At 45.7% G+C, this 17875-nt stretch overlaps 1 protein-coding gene across 1 annotated transcript; it reads left to right on the forward strand.

Moving 5' to 3' along the window:
- Positions 1–348: 348 nt before the first annotated feature.
- LOC124680241 (wall-associated receptor kinase 5-like) lies at positions 349–17567 on the forward strand. The gene is made up of 5 exons (XM_047215330.1): positions 349–941; positions 1046–1278; positions 1377–1569; positions 16162–16257; positions 16351–17567. Exons 1-5 carry the CDS (start codon positions 383–385, stop codon positions 17565–17567), a joined length of 2298 nt encoding a protein of 765 aa, XP_047071286.1. The 5' UTR covers positions 349–382.
- The last annotated feature ends 308 nt before the right edge of the window (positions 17568–17875 follow it).

A 17875-nucleotide genomic window follows, 5' to 3' on the forward strand; every position in this document is an offset into this window, starting at 1 on the left:
CACCAACACTAGGCAGACCACAGCTTACTGGCGCCGCGCAACGATGAGCACGATACTCACCGCCATGTCTTTGGTGCTGATGTTCTCGGCAGCTGCGCCGCAAGCATCCGCTGGAGCTGCCGGAGGGATCTTGCACATCCCTTCTAACGACTCCTTGGCTCAGTGCATCCGAAGGTGCGGGGACGCCCACATCAACTATCCCTTCGGTGTAGGGTCCGGCTGCTTCCGTCAAGGCTTCGAGCTCACCTGCGACCACTCCACCAAGCCTCCCAAGCTCTTTTTCGCCAGCAGCACGATCGTGCTCACTGGCGCGTACTACGACGAAGCTTTTACCCCTATATTCTTCAACCTTACAACGAGGCCAGGTACAAATACATACAACATGTTATGGGAGGCCCCTACTGAAGGTATTACTCTCAGCAGTGGTAATACTTTGTTCGTAGCGGGTTGTGACTTTGACGTCACCCTGTTCGAGTATGGTACGGGAGACATCGTTGGTTTTTGTATGAGTAGATGCGCTGGCAAGAAGGCACCAACTGGAGGCCCTTGTAACGGAATAGGCTGCTGCCTCATCCTGTTACAGAGGGACCTGGCAGGCTTTCGGGCAGAACTTGTCAGCACTAATACTACTGCAACGCGATCAGATTGGTTGCACCCTGGCATTATGGCTTTCGTGACATATAATGATTATTATTACAGAAGTAATACAACCACCGTTTTCTCAACTTGGACAAATGCAAGTGATATTTTTGTTGATGGCGCGCTGCTTAGTGTTCCAATCGTGGACCAACCAAGCTGTCAAAGTGCACAAAAGAAAAACGCAAGCTATGCCTGTAGCAACGGTAGCAGTTGCCAAGATTCCTCGGCTGGTGGCTACCAGTGTTACTGCTCTTCTAATGCACGAGGAAACCCGTACATTTTAGGTGGATGCGGGGAACCAGGTCTGCATCCGACCCTACTGAGCTGAAATTCCCTTCTATAAATTTAGCATTGATCCTCTTGTTCTTACTTTTTTTTTTGCATATGTCTATCTACTGTGGAGCAGATTATAACCCCAAGCCCAAAGGACACTGTCCCGCATCATGTGGAAGCATTATTGTTCCCTTCCCCTTTGGGCTCCAAAAAGGGTGTTCTGCAAACGACAGATTTCTTCTGAATTGTATATCTGGTAATCTCACCCTTTTTGCCTTAGGAGATGCGCAATATGTGACTAATGTATCAGTGGAAGATGGGACTCTGACTGTTAGCAACGTGGTGAGCGGAAATAACGCAACAGAGGTAATATCAATCGAGCAGACTGACAATTAATGCTGGATCATTTACACCGAGTTCGGACTTACTTGTTGGAAGATAATTTTGATTTCTCCATGGAACAGGACACTGTTAAAAAGTGGGCCGTTGCCAATTTAACTTGTCAACAAGCTAAGCTGCAGAAGGAGACTACGTATGCATGCCGCAGTTCCCACAGCGATTGCCTAAACGTCACCCACGGGGAAATATTTATAGGATATCGTTGCAAGTGTTCGTCAGGCTTTCAAGGAAATCCATACGTCCAGGATGACTGCACGGGTCAGATCCTCCTCAGCACCCTTCATCTTTCTCTAACATCTACAAATATTTAGAAAATCTATCAATCAATCTATTAATCAATTATATAGTAAAAATAACAACATGGAAGAATAAAGCAAAATCTTTACCTGCTACTAAAGGAGCTAAGGTTTCTGCTAAAGTTTTCGTCCAACTTAAATTTGCCCCTATTTTTTCTTAGAATTACATCATATGCCACCGTTAAGTTGTTCATATCGATTGTTTTCATCAAAAACGCGGTTACACCCCCCGCGTGTCTGATGCTGATGGGCCGCTGCGCTGCGCTACTAGGCCCTCTTTCACGGTTACGTCCTGACCTGATGCTACCAACCAAGTGGATAGATTGTTTTCCATAGTTCCACCTCGCCTCCGTAAATTAAGTTTCACCAATTTACATAGTTTTCCAAGTTGCTAATCTTCGAGCTGAGACGGGAGTCAAGAAGCTAAAGAGCAGTACGGGTTTGCTAATTAAGTAAGGGAAAGGCAGGCCAGGATGTCCGAGCCAAAGCAATACGAGAGGAAATTTGGAGGCAAGGAACACGAGCGGCCGTGCGGGACGACGGAGCCGGAGAGGCGCTGGACGAGAGAAAAATTGGCAGGGACAGAAGGGTGGAGTTGACCGAAGTCTATTGCTAATTGCTAAGTAAACTCAAATGACCGATAAATCGTGTGGCAGAGGATTATTTTTGGCTAAAAATTTAATTTTGTTGTACAAATGGTGGACAAATGCATACCATATTTTTGTATTCATTCATCTATATATCTACACCTAATCTATATCTATATCTTTATATATATATCTATACCTAATAATAAAAGAGCTAAGGTTTCTCCCAAAATTTTCATTCAACTTTTAATTGGACCGTTTTGCCCTCCCACCAAACCGCATAATACTGCACAATACCATTACATACCGGTTCCTTTTATTTTTTTCCCGTCCGGAACGAACCCACCGTGTATATTGCTTGACGGGCAACAGCCGAGCAGCAGTGGCACCAGCGATACGCGAGCGAGACCGGCGACTGGAGCGCTGGAGGAGGATGTGGACGTTGTGCCACGTTTTTCCTTTTGGGGCGCCAAGTATACGTCGCGTGCGGGGCTTGGGACGGAGCGGAGGCGAGATGGCCGTCGGCGTTGGGGTGCTGCACGGGCGGGGCGGGGCGGACCGGAGGCGAGGTGGCCGTCGGTGTTGGGGTGCTGCACGGGCGGGGCGGACCGGAGGCGAGGTAGAGCGAGCGCGGGCGGTGGGCCTGTGCGGCTCGGTGGATGGCCGGCAGCGATGTTGACCTGCGGGTCAGGGCGCGAGAGGATCCATGGCATCGGGGCGCGGTTCGTTTAGTTTTCCTTTTTTCTTCCTGCAGCCGATAGCCAGAGCAGAGAACTGCTCTACCGCGCGGCGCGATGCGCGCTCCTCCCGCCGTCGGCCAGAACCGTGTCCGTGCTCGGAGCAGCGCTACGGGGGTGCAAGAGGGGGTGGATAGGATTCGCGGTGTGTGGCAAGAGTAGATGAGGTGTTCTTCCCCGCGAGATTGGTCGCCATCCACTTCTCCTTCACACGGTCCGCTCCAGCGCTCGATGGAGAGCAGAGCACCTCTCCCAGTCACCCAACCATGCCCCCCCATCCTGCTCGCCACCATGGACGATCCCCATCCATCTGGCTGATGCGGCAAGTTCGGATTTTCTCCACCGCCAGAATCCCCGCCGCCGCCGAAATTCCAAAACAACGCTAGAGCTCATAGCTTCCGCAGTCCCCCCGACCAGAAGCCAGTTCATCTCTGATGCATGAGGCCACCCGTCTCCGTCAAGGTCTTCCTTGAACCTCAACGTTGTGCTCCCGCTGCCGATTTAAGAGCATCCCCACTCGTTGGCGCTCCCCACGCCCAAATCCGGCGAAATTTTCGTCCGGATTGGATCAATTTTTGGCATGGGGGGCAGTATATTTCCAGTCGTGTGCTCCCCAAGCGGCGTTTCTCGGGGAAAAAGAGGATGACCCGGGGAGTCCGGACGAAAGAGGAGACACGTGGGCGTGGGCGGTTGGTTTTGCTCCATTCGGAGTCCCCGAGCGCTCCCCGGGGGTCCGGGGATGGCGTGGGATCGCCGGATGAATTTAGGCCCAAATCCGGACGAAATCGAGAAACCGGGGGCGCGACTGGACCGGATTTTGCCGTCCGGATGTAAAAAACGGCTCGTGGGGGGCTTCTCGGGGAGCCGAGTGGAGATGCTCTAACCCAGCGATAGTCACTTTTCTCGATCCGGTACGGAATCGAAGGCCCTGGTGGCGAGTAATGCTAGGCATACGGACAGTTTGTTACAAAATTTTCTTACGGACTGGAGATGCAACACAGTACGCTGCCTGGAAATCAGGTTGTGGCCCCGTTATTTCAGCAGGATAAAAATTTCAACCAATCCAATCAGTACACGTCAGTCCGTAGGCTCAAAGGGGTGAGGTCCTGGTACCGGCCGGCCACAGTTGCTAGGCTGGGTTCCGGAATATTACCGGTTGTGGGCCACGCTGTGCCAGCCATCAATGTGGGTCGGCCTATGCCAGCGGCTGAGCAGCCCAATTAACGAACAAAGAACCGATCTGGCGATTTAGCAAGGAACGAATTATCGACTCAACACCTATGCATAGTCCCACCTCGCTACCGTACAAGGAATCCCACCGGTTTATATCCTCAAGTTTTCTGGGTTGTAACAAGCCACTACCAGCAGCAACATCATTGTACGGTCAAAGATATAATGCCGGAGAGGATTTAAAAAAGGAAATTGCAAGCTGGGTGGCATGAGGAAGGAAACAAATTAAAGAGGAAGGAAAGATAGGGTAAACTGGAAAGCCGAAATAAAGGAAGGAAAGGAAGGGTCGTAGGGGGTGACCGCCGAAGAGAGACTGGACGGAAGGAGCGCCGATGAGCCGTCGATTGGCGGCAGAGGAGGAGGGACTGTGCAAGCCGCGCGACCTTCCAGCAACGCTAAATTTGGACGGGAGAGCACATGGCGGATGGAAGCATAGTGATGTTTGTGTGCTGCTTCAATAGGGATTGGGGATTGATTTTTTTTTCAAATTCTTTCGGGTGGAAACCCGACAAAGCTACTATTAATAACTGGAGTACAAGACGCCGATGCCGGTGAAGGGATGAACAAACTTGGGGAGGCCTCCAACGCAAAAGTCACATTGCAAATGGAAGAACATGCCCTTCAACTAAATCAAGGACGTTTTGATCAAGGACATCGAGGTGTACTACGCTCTAATCATCGCCGAAGACAAGGGCTCTGTAAAGACCTGTATATATCCACGATGTCGCGTACATTGTGAAGGTAACCTAATAGTGTGCTCTTGAGGGTGGAAAGATAACAACCAAGAAAGAAATATTATTCGTAATAGTAGAATGAGAACTCTTGTGTGTTCGAAATGAATTCCTAACTCACGTTCCCATTGCAACGCACGGATATTTGTGCTAGTAACTATAAATTCCAAAAAAAAATAAACCATATGGTCGTCAATCTAGTGTACCATCCCTTTATTAGTAGATCACAAACATCCACATATTGTACGTTAACATATTGCATCCGTTAGAGCATGTACAATGAGATGATGTTAGCTTTCCCTTAGGCTTGACACATCTGATGTTTGCTTAGTTGGTGGAGGCAGAAGGTTGCAGAGATGATCTCTTATGAAACAGGCAAAGATTATTTTTGATGTTGTACCATTTATCTTTCCTTAGTCATACAATTTTCTCTTAAAATTTAATTAATTCTTATTCATTTCTAGAGATTGCAATAAAATATAATTCATGGATTGTGCATTCTAGGCCATGTTTCCCAGATTAGCTTTCTATGAAGACATAATTATTAAGGAAACCCAACCATGCACCCCTGCCAAGTGAGATTTCTTTTGGTTTTCAAACTTTATAAGGTTTTATCTCTTGAACAGTATGTCAAAACTCGGATTCGTTTTCATGGTTAGCTTTAACGCGACGAGATCTTCATAACTAGATCACATATTGATATGTTTTGACAATATTTTTTGATTCTAGTTGCCATATTATACTCATTTGGTCACTAGGGTTGCGAAAGTTGATTGCCAGGTTAACAATCATATGATTGCTAGCTTTTGTTTTAACTTCCCTCATCACTCATGTAACCTTGCATCATGACAATGTCATCTTTTGCGTGCCTAGATGGCACCATAGACACTTTTTTTAAAAAAATACTCCATATATTAAGCATGCAAGCCCGCCTCATTAAAAACCTTCGAGTCCCCTTCGGTACTCTGGAAGGAAAAGAGTGCGTCTGGTAACTTGCAGCTAAAGAGAAGACAAGGTCAAGTTACATCGAGGGTGAGTAGCTCCTCCACACAGGAAGGACTAGCATCACGGAGTACACCATTAAAACCCGACTTGCCTAACTGTGCTAACACATGGGCTACACCATTACAGACTCAATCTATCTTAATAACAGAGATATTATTGAAGACACGAAGAAGATCACGAGCTTCCTGAAAGAGCGCCCAACCTCCCGAGGAGTCCCGTCCAGTGCCCAATATTGTTTGGACCGCTTTGAGGCAGTCCGACTCAACAACGCCTGGACCGCTGCCAAGAGCCAGCAAATGCTTGATCCCTGATAAAATGGCCAACAACTCAGCTTCCTCTGCACTTGCGCAGGATGAAACATATTTCCATTCAGTAAGGAGTACTCCACCGCTGTGATCCCGTATAACAATACCAAGCCCAGCTTTCTTAGATAGATCATCCCATCCTGCATCGACATTAGCCTTGAGAGATCCATCGCCAAACACCACATTATTACGGTGATGCCAGACACGCCAGAGGAGGAATAGAAGTTTAGGTCTGGCCTCCCTCATCGTGTTGGACAGCAAGTAAAGGAGCCATTCTTTACCACTGACTTGGAAAAACTCTTCCGGGGGTAGCTGCCAGAATTTCCTTGCTTCTTCACGTAGAGCTCGAGCAAGGGTGCATCTCACAAGTGCATGGTGGTCATTTTCCCTTTCCCGCCCACAGATAGTACAAATAGGGTCCGTCGAAGGTATGCGATGATGCAAACCAGTGCGCACCGCCAAGGTCGACGTAGCAGCTTTCCAAGCGAAAACCCGAATTTTTTTGGGGAACATCCGCCTTCCAAACCAAGTCCCAGATGCTGCGATCTCCACTGACCTCGGAGCTCGACTGACCTTGCGCCAGAGCATCGATGGTTGGCTGCAAACCAAGTCGGTATGCAGACCGAACGCTGAAAATACCATTGCTCTCCGCACTCCAAGCGACAAAATCTTCGCTTGCTCTAGCTGGAAGTTTTATCGATAAGATAGCCTCAGCATCCCTTGCAGCACAACAGTTGCGGACAGCATTAACATCCCAAGTATTTGTGTTTGCATCAATAAGTTCAGAAACCCATTTCTTCCTGGAATTGTTCCGTCTACCCTCCACCTTCATCGCGCCATCCCTAGGTAACCAGTTATCGTGGAATATTTTTACTTTCGGGCCCGAGCCAATTCTCCAGATGATGCCTCGTTTCACAAGCTCAAGGCCATGGACAACCCCCTACCAAGACTGCGGCTGATTTTGAATGAAAGACGTGTCCAGTAGATCGCCCGAGGGAAAATAACGTGCTTTCAATAATTGAGCACATAAATTGTCCGGGTGCTGGATAATACGCCACGCTTGTCTAGCAAGTAGCGCTTGGTTAAAGACACGGAGGTCCCTAAACCCTGCACCGCCCTGAGTTTTGGGTCTGGCCATACGCTCCCACGACATCCAATGCATTCTTCTTCTGTTCTCCTCATCGCCCCACCAGAAATTCCGGATAATATGAGATAACTCATCAATTAGACCCGCAGGGAATCTGAAGACTCCCATAGCATATGTTGAAATAGATTGAAGGATAGACTTTATGAGAATTTCTTTTGCACCTGAGGACATATATTTCTCTGACCAATCACTAGCATGTTTATGGAACTTCTCTTTAGTTGGCTTGAATTTGCCTTTCTTCATTCTCCCCTCAGGGACCGGGAGACCCAGGTATTTTTCCTCAAAGCAACTAGTCTCGTATTTAAGAATTCTTCTCAATTCATCCTGAACCTCATCAGAGAATTGGTCACCATACATTATAGAGCATTTACCAAGGCTAACCAGTTGTCCTGTACTCTGCTCATATTTGTCTAAAATAGACTTAACCACCAATCCTTGCTCAATCGAACCTTCAAAGAAGTGGAGGCTATCGTCCGCAAAAAGAAGGTGAGATATGCCTGGTGCTCGACGACATATGTGGAACTCATGTAGCGAGTTATTCTCAATTTCTTTCCTTATCAGACAGGATAAACCGTCAGCAACAAAAAGAAAGAGATACGGAGAAAGGGGATCACCTTGGCGAATACCGCGAGAAGGAGTAAAGGGGTCCAACATATGACCGTTAAAGCGAATCGAATATCGAACAATGGTAACACACGCCATCACCCACTGTATCCACTGTTTGTGAAAGCCCAACTTCGCTAAAACCCCTTCGAGAAATCTCCAATCCACACGATCATACGCTTTGGCCATATCCAATTTATACGCACAGAACTTCCTTCTGGAAACCGAGCCGGTCTGAATAGTATGAATATACTCAAAAGCCCTGGGACAAACGCAGTCTGTGTTGGTGAGATAATATCATGTAGAGTAGGATGGAGCCGATTTACCAGACATTTAGAAACAACCTTAAATATAACATTGCAGAGGCTTATAGGTCTGAAGTCTTTGAGTTCCTCTGGATCATTTTTCTTTGGAATAAGGACAATTGCCATGTCATTGACTCCCTCCGGTATCACGCCATCTGTGAAGAAGCGCTGAACAGCCTTGACCACTTCATCACGTAGAAGAGCCCAATTCCGCTGCAAAAACCGAGCCGGGAAGCCATCCGGACCAGGTGCCTTGAGAGGACTAATTTGGAAGAGGGCATCGCTGATTTCTTTTTTAGTGAAGGGGGCGCACAGCCTATTATTTGTCTCGTCATCAATACGTTGGTCCAGAAGATCAGTAATGATTTCAGGATTAATGTTTTCGTCCCTTGTATAAAGGTGGAAAAAATACATAGCCAAGTTCTCCATTTCTGCTGTGTCTGAAGTCCATGTCCCGTCCAGCCTCTTCAGTTTGCGAATTTTATTTTTCCCCCTCCTCCAAGATGCACGCCGATGGAAGTATTTGGTATTGCGGTCACCTTCTCGGAGTCAGGATATACGCGAACGTTGCATCCAGAAGATCTCCTCGCGATACAACAATTCATCCATCTCCTTCTCTAGGCCAATCCTTTTTTCCATACTTGCATCATCAGTCTGTTGGTTCAAAGCATCAAGGAGTGTCCTCTTCTTGTCAATCTCCTTCGGGATAGATTTGAAATGAGTATTCCTTCCAATTATATAGGCTTGACATTATCATTTGAAGGGAGTTTGAGACATCACCTAGATCATTGCACGCAAGCCGCCTAGACCAGGCTACCTCCACAACAGCGGGCAGCGATGGCTCCCTCTCCCAAACTACCTCATAGCGCCTGATGGGCCTATCAACACGGTAATAAGGGGCCATGTCTTCCGAGAGGAGAATTGGACAATGGTCCGACCGTGAAGATGCAATGTGTCGAAGATGGTGATTAGGGAAACTACTGGACCAGGCAGGAGAAGCTACAGCTCGATCCAACCTTACTTTAACATTTTGATCACCTTTCTGCTTATTGTTGAAGGTCCAGGGAGTCCCAGTAAAACCAATATCATGCACATCACAATGGGATAATACTTCTCTGAAATCCATCATTAATCTTTCAGATCGTGGGGTTAGCGAAAAATACTCCTCTTGCCACATAGCCTCGTTAAAATCCCTCAACATTAGCCAAGGTTTGTCCGAATTAGGCTTCATTTGTCTCAGCTTTGTCCACATAAGATGACGATCAGTAGGTTTAGGTTCACCATAGATAGAACGTGGCTCTCCACATACAATCATACGGTCCTCCGCTCACATGCACGTCGATATGACGTTTACTGAGTGAAAGGAGGTCAACAGTGATATCCTCGGTCCAATATAGTGCAATGCCGCCCCCTTACCATCACCTTTAACTTGATAGCAATGTTTGATACCGATTCTGTAACGCAAATTTTCCACACGCTCCTTGCTCTGTCTAGTTTCACAGAGGAAAACCAGACTGGACTTATACGTCTGCACAAGGCAGACAAGTTCTTGAACGGTCGCTGGCTGCCCCAAACCACGACCGTTCCATCCAAGGGTCGTCATTGGGCCCGGCGGTCCTCCTCAAGGGAGGCCGCCGATGTTGCCAAGTCATTATCATGAGAGTCTGTTTTCCTTTGCTTAGATCGGTCCCGAGGGTTGACATATTCAGGAGGTGGAGGAGGGGTACCCTGCTCAACACTAGCACCAGAACCCGGGCCTGAGGTACCGGCGTTCTCTTCCGGTACTTGCAAATCCAACTGCCTCCTTGCGTTTGAGTTCTCCGAGTCCTTTGGCTCCTTGTCCTCATCCATAGGGGCAGATTTCTCAGGGCTTGTGGCCGAATCTTTGAGTTCCTCCTCGTTGTCAAGAGCAGCGTCAGACGTACGTTTTCTTGCAGCTTGGCTTGCACCTCCTCTTGCACTGAAGCCTCCACGAAGTGGCTCTCGCGGGAAACGAGCAGACACCACGGTTTGAGCACTATTACGCCGGATAGCCAACATCCAATCTCCATACTGTAAATCCTTAGGTTCCCAGGCACCATCTCCACACTCCTCATGGTTGTGACCAAGTAAACCGCAGCGCTTGCAGAAGAACGGTATTTTTTCATACTTAACTGCTAGCCGCTTCCTTCCTTCAGCAAGAGATACGAAGCGCATCAATGGTTTTTGGACATCAATCATAACACGAAGTCGGACGTAGTTTCCTTCGTAAAACAATTTCGGAAACATCTGGACCTCCTTAACTTTCCCGACCCTACGAGCAAGATTATCTATCACCGCTGGTTTTCGATACAGCTCCGGTATAACATGAATTTGAGCCCAGATGTGAAGGCAATTGAAAGTAATCTTCTCCGGATCGACCTTCCCATCATAATCCTCGATCAAGAGCGCCCAACCACGAAAAGTCCATGGTCCTTGGTGGATAACTTTCTTCCAATCTCCAAGGCAGTGCATCTGGAATATGAACAGGTTTTCTCCCGCCTCCCGGCATATCGGGTCCCTAGAGAGGTTCCAAATCGCCTTCATCTTCCCAAACAGCGCATCCGCGCTAAACGATCTGGGAGTATGCACTTTACCGATCGCTAGCCATCGGGCATCCTTCTGGAACTCCTTCACTTCCTCGATCGCAATCACCACATCATCCAATTCATCATCACAGAGCTCCAGATGAGCCAGCATGTCATCAATCCCCGGATCTTTCCCCGCCGTCGAGGACAGCGAGGTTGCAGTTGCAGGTTCCGCCATAGCCAAGCAAACCCTAGGCACACCGTCGAGAGGAGACGAGACGAACCTCATGTGGGGCTGGGCGTGCGCAGGAGAAGGGCGAATAGGAGCGTGGGGGCCGAAGAACTGCACGAGAACAGATCAATCTCACGGCGGCGGGGGAATCGCCTCCGGAGCACTAAACCCTAACGAGAGGGTAGGGAACTGATGAATATTATTCTTCTGCAATGTTTACCATAGACACTTTCTGTACATGTAGATCATTCCATGACAAAAAAACATGTAAAAATTATCCAGTAACTATGTACAGTTTGAGTGGTAGCACTTAACTATTAACTTGTTAGCTATAGTACTATAACTTGGTATCTGACATTGAAAAAATGTTTCGTCAAAACATATTAAGATGCGATCTTGTTTTAAACCCCTCATCGGTATGCACCTAACAATGAAAATGGATCATCTATTGGATTAACAGTTTAAGAGAAACAATATTTTAATTTTTCGGATCGTGGAAATAATCCGTGCATGAATGTGGTTTTTGGATCACCCGGCCCCCTATAGTGTCAGATGCTAACGACATGCATCATATGTGAGCCACTCTTGAAACACGTTCATATGTTAGAAAGATCGGTAACTCATTGTACCACATATATTCATTTTCTTCTCTAAGAGAAGACATGATTTCCCTACCAATATACATGGCCTTAGATCTTCATAATTATAAAAAAATCCCATTAGATCCACCGTCTACGTACCAAAACTTATTGAATAGATAGACATGCATAACTATACCTATTCAAATTAAATCCATTAGATCTACATACTTATATATAAACAAATCTCATACATTTGGTCTTTGTAACTGTGTCTAAATATATCATAATTAGTTGATCTTGTTATCTCAGAAAATCATAGCCGATAGACATCATGATTGCATCTATAAAGATCTCACAGAATTTTTCAAGTGCACATGTTAATTATTAATTGAACTATGATCGCCACGTTACGGCTTATTCAAATCATCGTAGTCTTTACCGCATACACCAATGATGATCTAACACAATTGGTGGATATTCCATTGGAGTTCTAGAAAATATATAGCCCATGCACATATTTTTTTTGAAGGAAAGACAATAGATTTGTCTTAGTTCATTGATTAAGAAGAAGATAGTTTACAAGGTAAACGACAATCTCCTGGTATAAAAATATCCAACTGTTTCCACACGCAAGGACCCGAGATTTAGCTTCAAGCTTAACTTTTAATGAAAACAACTATAGACATGGTGGTTTTGTTTATGAAGGTCCTCACATTTAACTGCAACTCGATATGTGGGTCCTGACGTTTTTAAACACCGAGGAACACTCATAATTGCCTCGCTCGCGCTAGCCCGGCAAAAAAAATTATAAAGAAAAACTGCAGGAAAAAGCTATCATGTGCACATGCTAGGATTTGAAAGGAACAACATATTCAAAACCTGGAACGAGGGTGGAGGACTGCGACACAGACCACATCCTGATATAGGACCCAACATGACAACCATCATCTCTCCAACCTTGGCTTAGTCACCTTGCCACGATCGTGAGTTGGCAGGAGAGTTAGTAACACAGATAGAAGTTGGTGAGATCTGGGATCTAATTTTTTCGAGTCGATCTAGGGTTAATGGGAGTCGATAACTGTAAGTGTGGCGACGTACGAGTAGGGGAGTGAGAGTGGACAATGAGGGCTAAATGTTTTTTGTATTATATAGAAAAAGGGATCATGAAGTATGGGTTAAGGTTTGTAGCTACAGAAAAAGTGGGGCCACCTATTTGGGCCCGTATGCGTAAAATACCCATATGAATACAATACACGGTTCAATAGTAGAGGGTTGCACTAGTCAGCGAGACATTCTTTAAAAGTCAGCGGTATGTGCTTGACCAGTCTCCAATTTTGGGCCAACTTTTCACGGCCCTGACAATGGACGGCGCACTGCTAAATGCCCCCCTTAATGCACCGTGGGATTATCCAGTGTTGGGCTTTCGTGCCACCTTCCATGGTGTATATGTTCGCCGCCATGGGATTTAGCACGGTAAAATTTTATGTGCCAGCCTTGCTTGCCGCAAGGAATGCTCCTCTGGCACCAGCCAAACAACTTTTGCAGGGCTTGTGTCGTCCAAAAAAATTCGCGGGTAAGGGGGAGGCTTGTTTTTTTGTAGTGTTCCACCCGTTCCGTATCCGACATTAGACAAGCGTAACAACATACTCTGTTGCCTTCCTCCTACCATTGTTGGTGAGAGCCACACTACTCCACCAAGATAGCGCATTGTCTCAATCAAAGCTAAATGATCCAAGTTTTTTAGGCCAAGATAGACTTTCACCATGTTCCGAATATAAATGGAGTAGCAGCATCTAAAAAGAACGTGGCACGCCAAATCATCATCACGACGACAAAGTGTGAAAATCCTTTCATTCGGCCATCCCCTTCTATGAATGTGGTGCGCCATCCAAATATGATTTTGAGCGATGAACCAAGAGAAATGTTTACACTTGGGGGGGGGGGGGACTTTTGCCAAACTAGGGAATGCATTGGTGAATGAATAGTCCCCGCGAGTTACACATTTTAAGAAGAGGAGCAAGAGTATTATCCGGATGCCAGATGTGGTGAGTTTCCAACAAATAGAGTCCCATGTCCACTAGTGGAAAACAGGGCTTTAGTTCCGGTTTGTTGAGGGACTAAATGCCCCCCTTTAGCCCTGGTTGTAATACAAACCGGCACTAAAAGGTCCTCCACGTGGTGCGTCAAGGGAGCTTGGGATAGAGGAGCTTTAGTCCCGGTTCGTAATACAAACCGGGACTAAAGGTCAAGCGCAGGGAACCGGCCGTTTCTCTGTCGCGGCAGAGAAAATGGCTATTTCTCTGCCGCGGCAGAGATTTAGGGTTTTATGTTTTTCATTCTAATCGACGCTGCATGCATACATCATTCAAGGAACCATTACACACCATCGTCATGAATATATACATCATCATGAAATACAGTACACGTAATGCATATTATAGTATAAAGTCCTCTTTATGATCTATATTGTCTATCCCTAATGTCTATATATAAAGTCCTGATGGTATTCTCCATTTGGAGCTATGGCCTCCCTAACTAAGAATCCCGTCAATTTTTCTTGAATTGCTCGTAAGCGATCCTTTGATAGGAGATTGTCCCGCACGCTTTGCATCTAATTTTAAAAAGGAGATCAATATATATGAATGGAACTCAACACATTTGATGGTAATAAAATAAGATTATGAATATTATTTACGTACATGAAGGGAAGAGATAATTTTTTCCATTCCCTAATGATAGGCCATCTCGTGAATGAACTTGGAGACGTAGTATCCACATAAATTATTCCCGACTTCCTGCTTCAAACACTTTACGAAAATATAGTTAGATCAGACTAATAATCAAACATGACAATGCATGGTATTGAAACAATAATCAAAGAGATTCACAGACATATTTATTGTTCCCTTTATATTCGACAAGAAGCCAGACGGAACCTTGATACTACTTAGACATTCAAAAAAGATTTCCTTCTCTGTTTCTGTAAGAGCGTATCTGGAGTAATGACGTCCTTTATCGGTCTCATTTTCTGAATGCATGTTGTCTTGTTCTTTCATACGTTGATGGTTCTGCCATGTTTCCGGTGTATCTTTTGTCTTCCCGTACACGCTCAGGAAGCCTAGCAGGTTCACGCAAATATTACTCATCACGTGCATCACGTCGATTAAAGAGCGGACCTCTAAGACTTCCTAATAGGGTAGCTTCCAAAATATAGATTTCTTCCTCCACATGGCCGCGTGTCCGGCAGCGTCATTCGGAACAAACTATCCGCCAGGATCCTTTCCAAAGATTAATTCTAGATCCTTGACCATACCAAACATATCATCACCAGTACGGTGGACATGCTTTTTCCAGTGATCTGCCTCACCTTTGAAATACTTGCCTTTCTTTCTTACGGGATGGTTACGCGTAAGAAATCGACGATGCCCCAGGTACATGATCTTCTTAGATTTATCCAAATAAATATTTTCAGTCTCATCTAAATAGTGCTTGGATGCATTATGTCCCTTTTTGACTGTCCTGAAAGGTTACTAAGAGCAGGCCAATAATTGATGGTTACGAAAAGCAACGCTCGCTGGTCAAATTCCTCCTATTTGTGCTCGTCCCACACACGTACACATGTTACAGCCCACAATTGTAGAAGTTCTTCAACTAATGGCTTTAGGTACACATCAATGTCGTTGCATGGGCAACGCCTTGCATCCGGCCGGCCCTCCACTGGCGACAACTAGGACACACATGACTACCTCAGCCATCGCCGCTTCCACACCTCCCCACCTCGCCGGGACTCGGTGAAAAATCGAAAGACCCACCACCACCACCTTCCCCAGGCCAACCATCTCCGGCAAAGAAGAGGGCCGCGTCAGCCATCCAACCCAGGGATGTTGCCCGAGCGACCTCGTGCCGCGGGAGAAGCCCAGGAGCACCACCTCGCACCGGTGGGAGTCGGGGAGATGCAACAACGCAGATCGAGGACATGGCCGCCGCCAAGCTGCGCTAGCCATCACCGGCGTGCCGTCACCAGCGCCGACGAGGGCTCTGGCCACCGCCACCCAGCGCAGCAGGAGGAAGATCCGCTGTTGCCACCACGACCCGCTGGATTTTCTCGGCGGCGCCACTGGCGGCGGCGGGTAGATGGGTTAGGGTTGGGGGGTGCGGGAGAGCTGAGCAAGGTGCTAGATCATTGATCAGCACATCTCATAGAGAAATCCGCAACATGGCCATATATTTATATACAATATAAACGTCAAATATATACCTTTTAGATTTGTATAGATGAATATACCTTTTAGATTGTTTCAGTGTGGATGGGGTAAAAATGACTTTAAAAACTCTACATGAGATAAAATGAAAACTTAACACTTTCAACAAACTTAGGATGATGTCCTCGCATTTGTGAAGGTCACCTTGCTAGTTTAAGAAACATCACGTAAACCTAAAGGAGCTTCAATTGATACACAGAGATCATACGAATTTAATCTGTCATTTTTTAGCAAGTTGTAATACATTTGCCACGAATGTATAATCAATTAGAATTTTCTACAGATATCGATGAATGCGCACTACCAATTTCCTGCAACGGGAGATGTCAAAACTTTCCAGGAGGCTACACATGCACAGCAAAGCACAATCTTCTTTTGGGTAAGTCGTATACTAGCTATTAGCAAAATATCCTCAGTGCAATTACAGTTAACCAAATGTAGAGTGACTCAGAGACTGATGTTAAATGTGTAGGTATCGCAACGGGAACTGCATGTGGCCTTGCATCCATAATTATTGCGGTCTGTGTAACTGTATTCGCCAACAAGTGGAAGAAAGGCATCCAGAAGAGAATCCGACGAGCACACTTCAAAAAAAATCAAGGCTTACTCTTGGAGCAGCTGATCTCAGATGAAAGCACCACAAACAAAACAAAGATATTCTCCTTGCAGGAGCTAGAGAAGGCAACCAACAACTTCGATGCTACTCGTGTTCTCGGTCGTGGAGGACACGGTACAGTTTATAAAGGGATTCTATCTGACCAACGGGTGGTGGCTATTAAAAAATCCAGAATTGTGGAGCAAATCGAGATAGACCAGTTTATCAACGAGGTTGCTATCTTGTCTCAAATCATTCATCGCAATGTGGTAAAGCTATTTGGTTGTTGCCTAGAATCTGAGGTTCCTTTGCTGGTGTACGAGTTCATATCCAATGGTACACTGCATGATCTTCTTCACACTGACGTTAGCGTTAACTGCACGTTGTCATGGGATGATCGCATTAGGATTGCTGTAGAAGCAGCAGGGGCACTGGCTTATCTGCACTCAGCTGCTGCAATCCCAATTTTCCATAGAGATGTGAAATCTTCTAACATACTATTGGATGGCAGCTTCACTACAAAGATTTCCGACTTTGGTGCTTCAAGGTCTGTTTCACTCGATGAAACTCATGTGGTGACTATTGTCCAAGGTACATTTGGTTACCTGGATCCAGAGTATTACCATACCGGGACGCTAACTGATAAGAGTGATGTGTATAGTTTTGGGGTAATACTTGTGGAACTTTTGACAAGAAAAAAGCCAATATTTATCAATGAACTAGGTGGAAAACAAAACTTGTCCCATTATTTCGTGGAAGGATTGCAAGAGGGAGCTGCCATGGAAATAATGGATCATCAGGTTGTCAAGGAGGCAAACGCAGAAGAGATTGATGATATTTGCTCACTTACAGAAGCATGCTTGAGACTCAGAGGAAGGGACAGACCTTCTATGAGAGAAGTGGATATGAGGTTGCAATTCTTGAGAAGTAAGAGACTAAGAAAATGCAAAAAAATCCCAGCTAGTGATGAAGAGATTGGTAATTCCGATGCACCGATGAATGTCGTCAATCCTGGCAATTTAACATCTAGAGGCATCTCTTGCTACAGTCTAGAGCAAGAACTTTCATCCTCACTGATCACTTTGCCACGATAATAAGTATATAAGTGCAATACCACAATCTTGTCCTTCCTATTATTCATTTGAAGTATCATTTATTTTCTATGGAGTTGTAATATGCTACATTGTTCACTTTAGACAAGACTATGTCATTTGGTTTTGCTTCCTATATACTACTTGTAGCCCATGTCAATTGTGTAAAATCATATTACAATTATTTGCAGTGAATACCTTAAACATCATTGTATTTATGTCACGGTGGAGGGGAAAACCATATTTTACAGCGTTGTCAATAAAATTCATACATTCCACTCCTGTTGTCTTACTTTAATTTGTGGGTAAAA

This window comes from Lolium rigidum, unplaced genomic scaffold, assembly GCF_022539505.1.
Source record: "Lolium rigidum isolate FL_2022 unplaced genomic scaffold, APGP_CSIRO_Lrig_0.1 contig_10568_1, whole genome shotgun sequence".
Classification (NCBI taxonomy): Eukaryota; Viridiplantae; Streptophyta; class Magnoliopsida; order Poales; family Poaceae; genus Lolium; species Lolium rigidum.

What these genes read in the sequence shown, in the direction of transcription:
- LOC124680241 (XM_047215330.1), top strand. Translation starts at nt 383, where the DNA reads ATGTTATGGGAGGCCCCTACTGAAGGTATTACTCTCAGCAGTGGTAAT. An exon ending in AGGTGGATGCGGGGAACCAG is followed by an intron (nt 942 to 1,045) that starts GTCTGCATCCGA and finishes ACTGTGGAGCAG; the next exon opens with ATTATAACCCCAAGCCCAAA. An exon ending in AAAGCACAATCTTCTTTTGG is followed by an intron (nt 16,258 to 16,350) that starts GTAAGTCGTATA and finishes TTAAATGTGTAG; the next exon opens with GTATCGCAACGGGAACTGCA.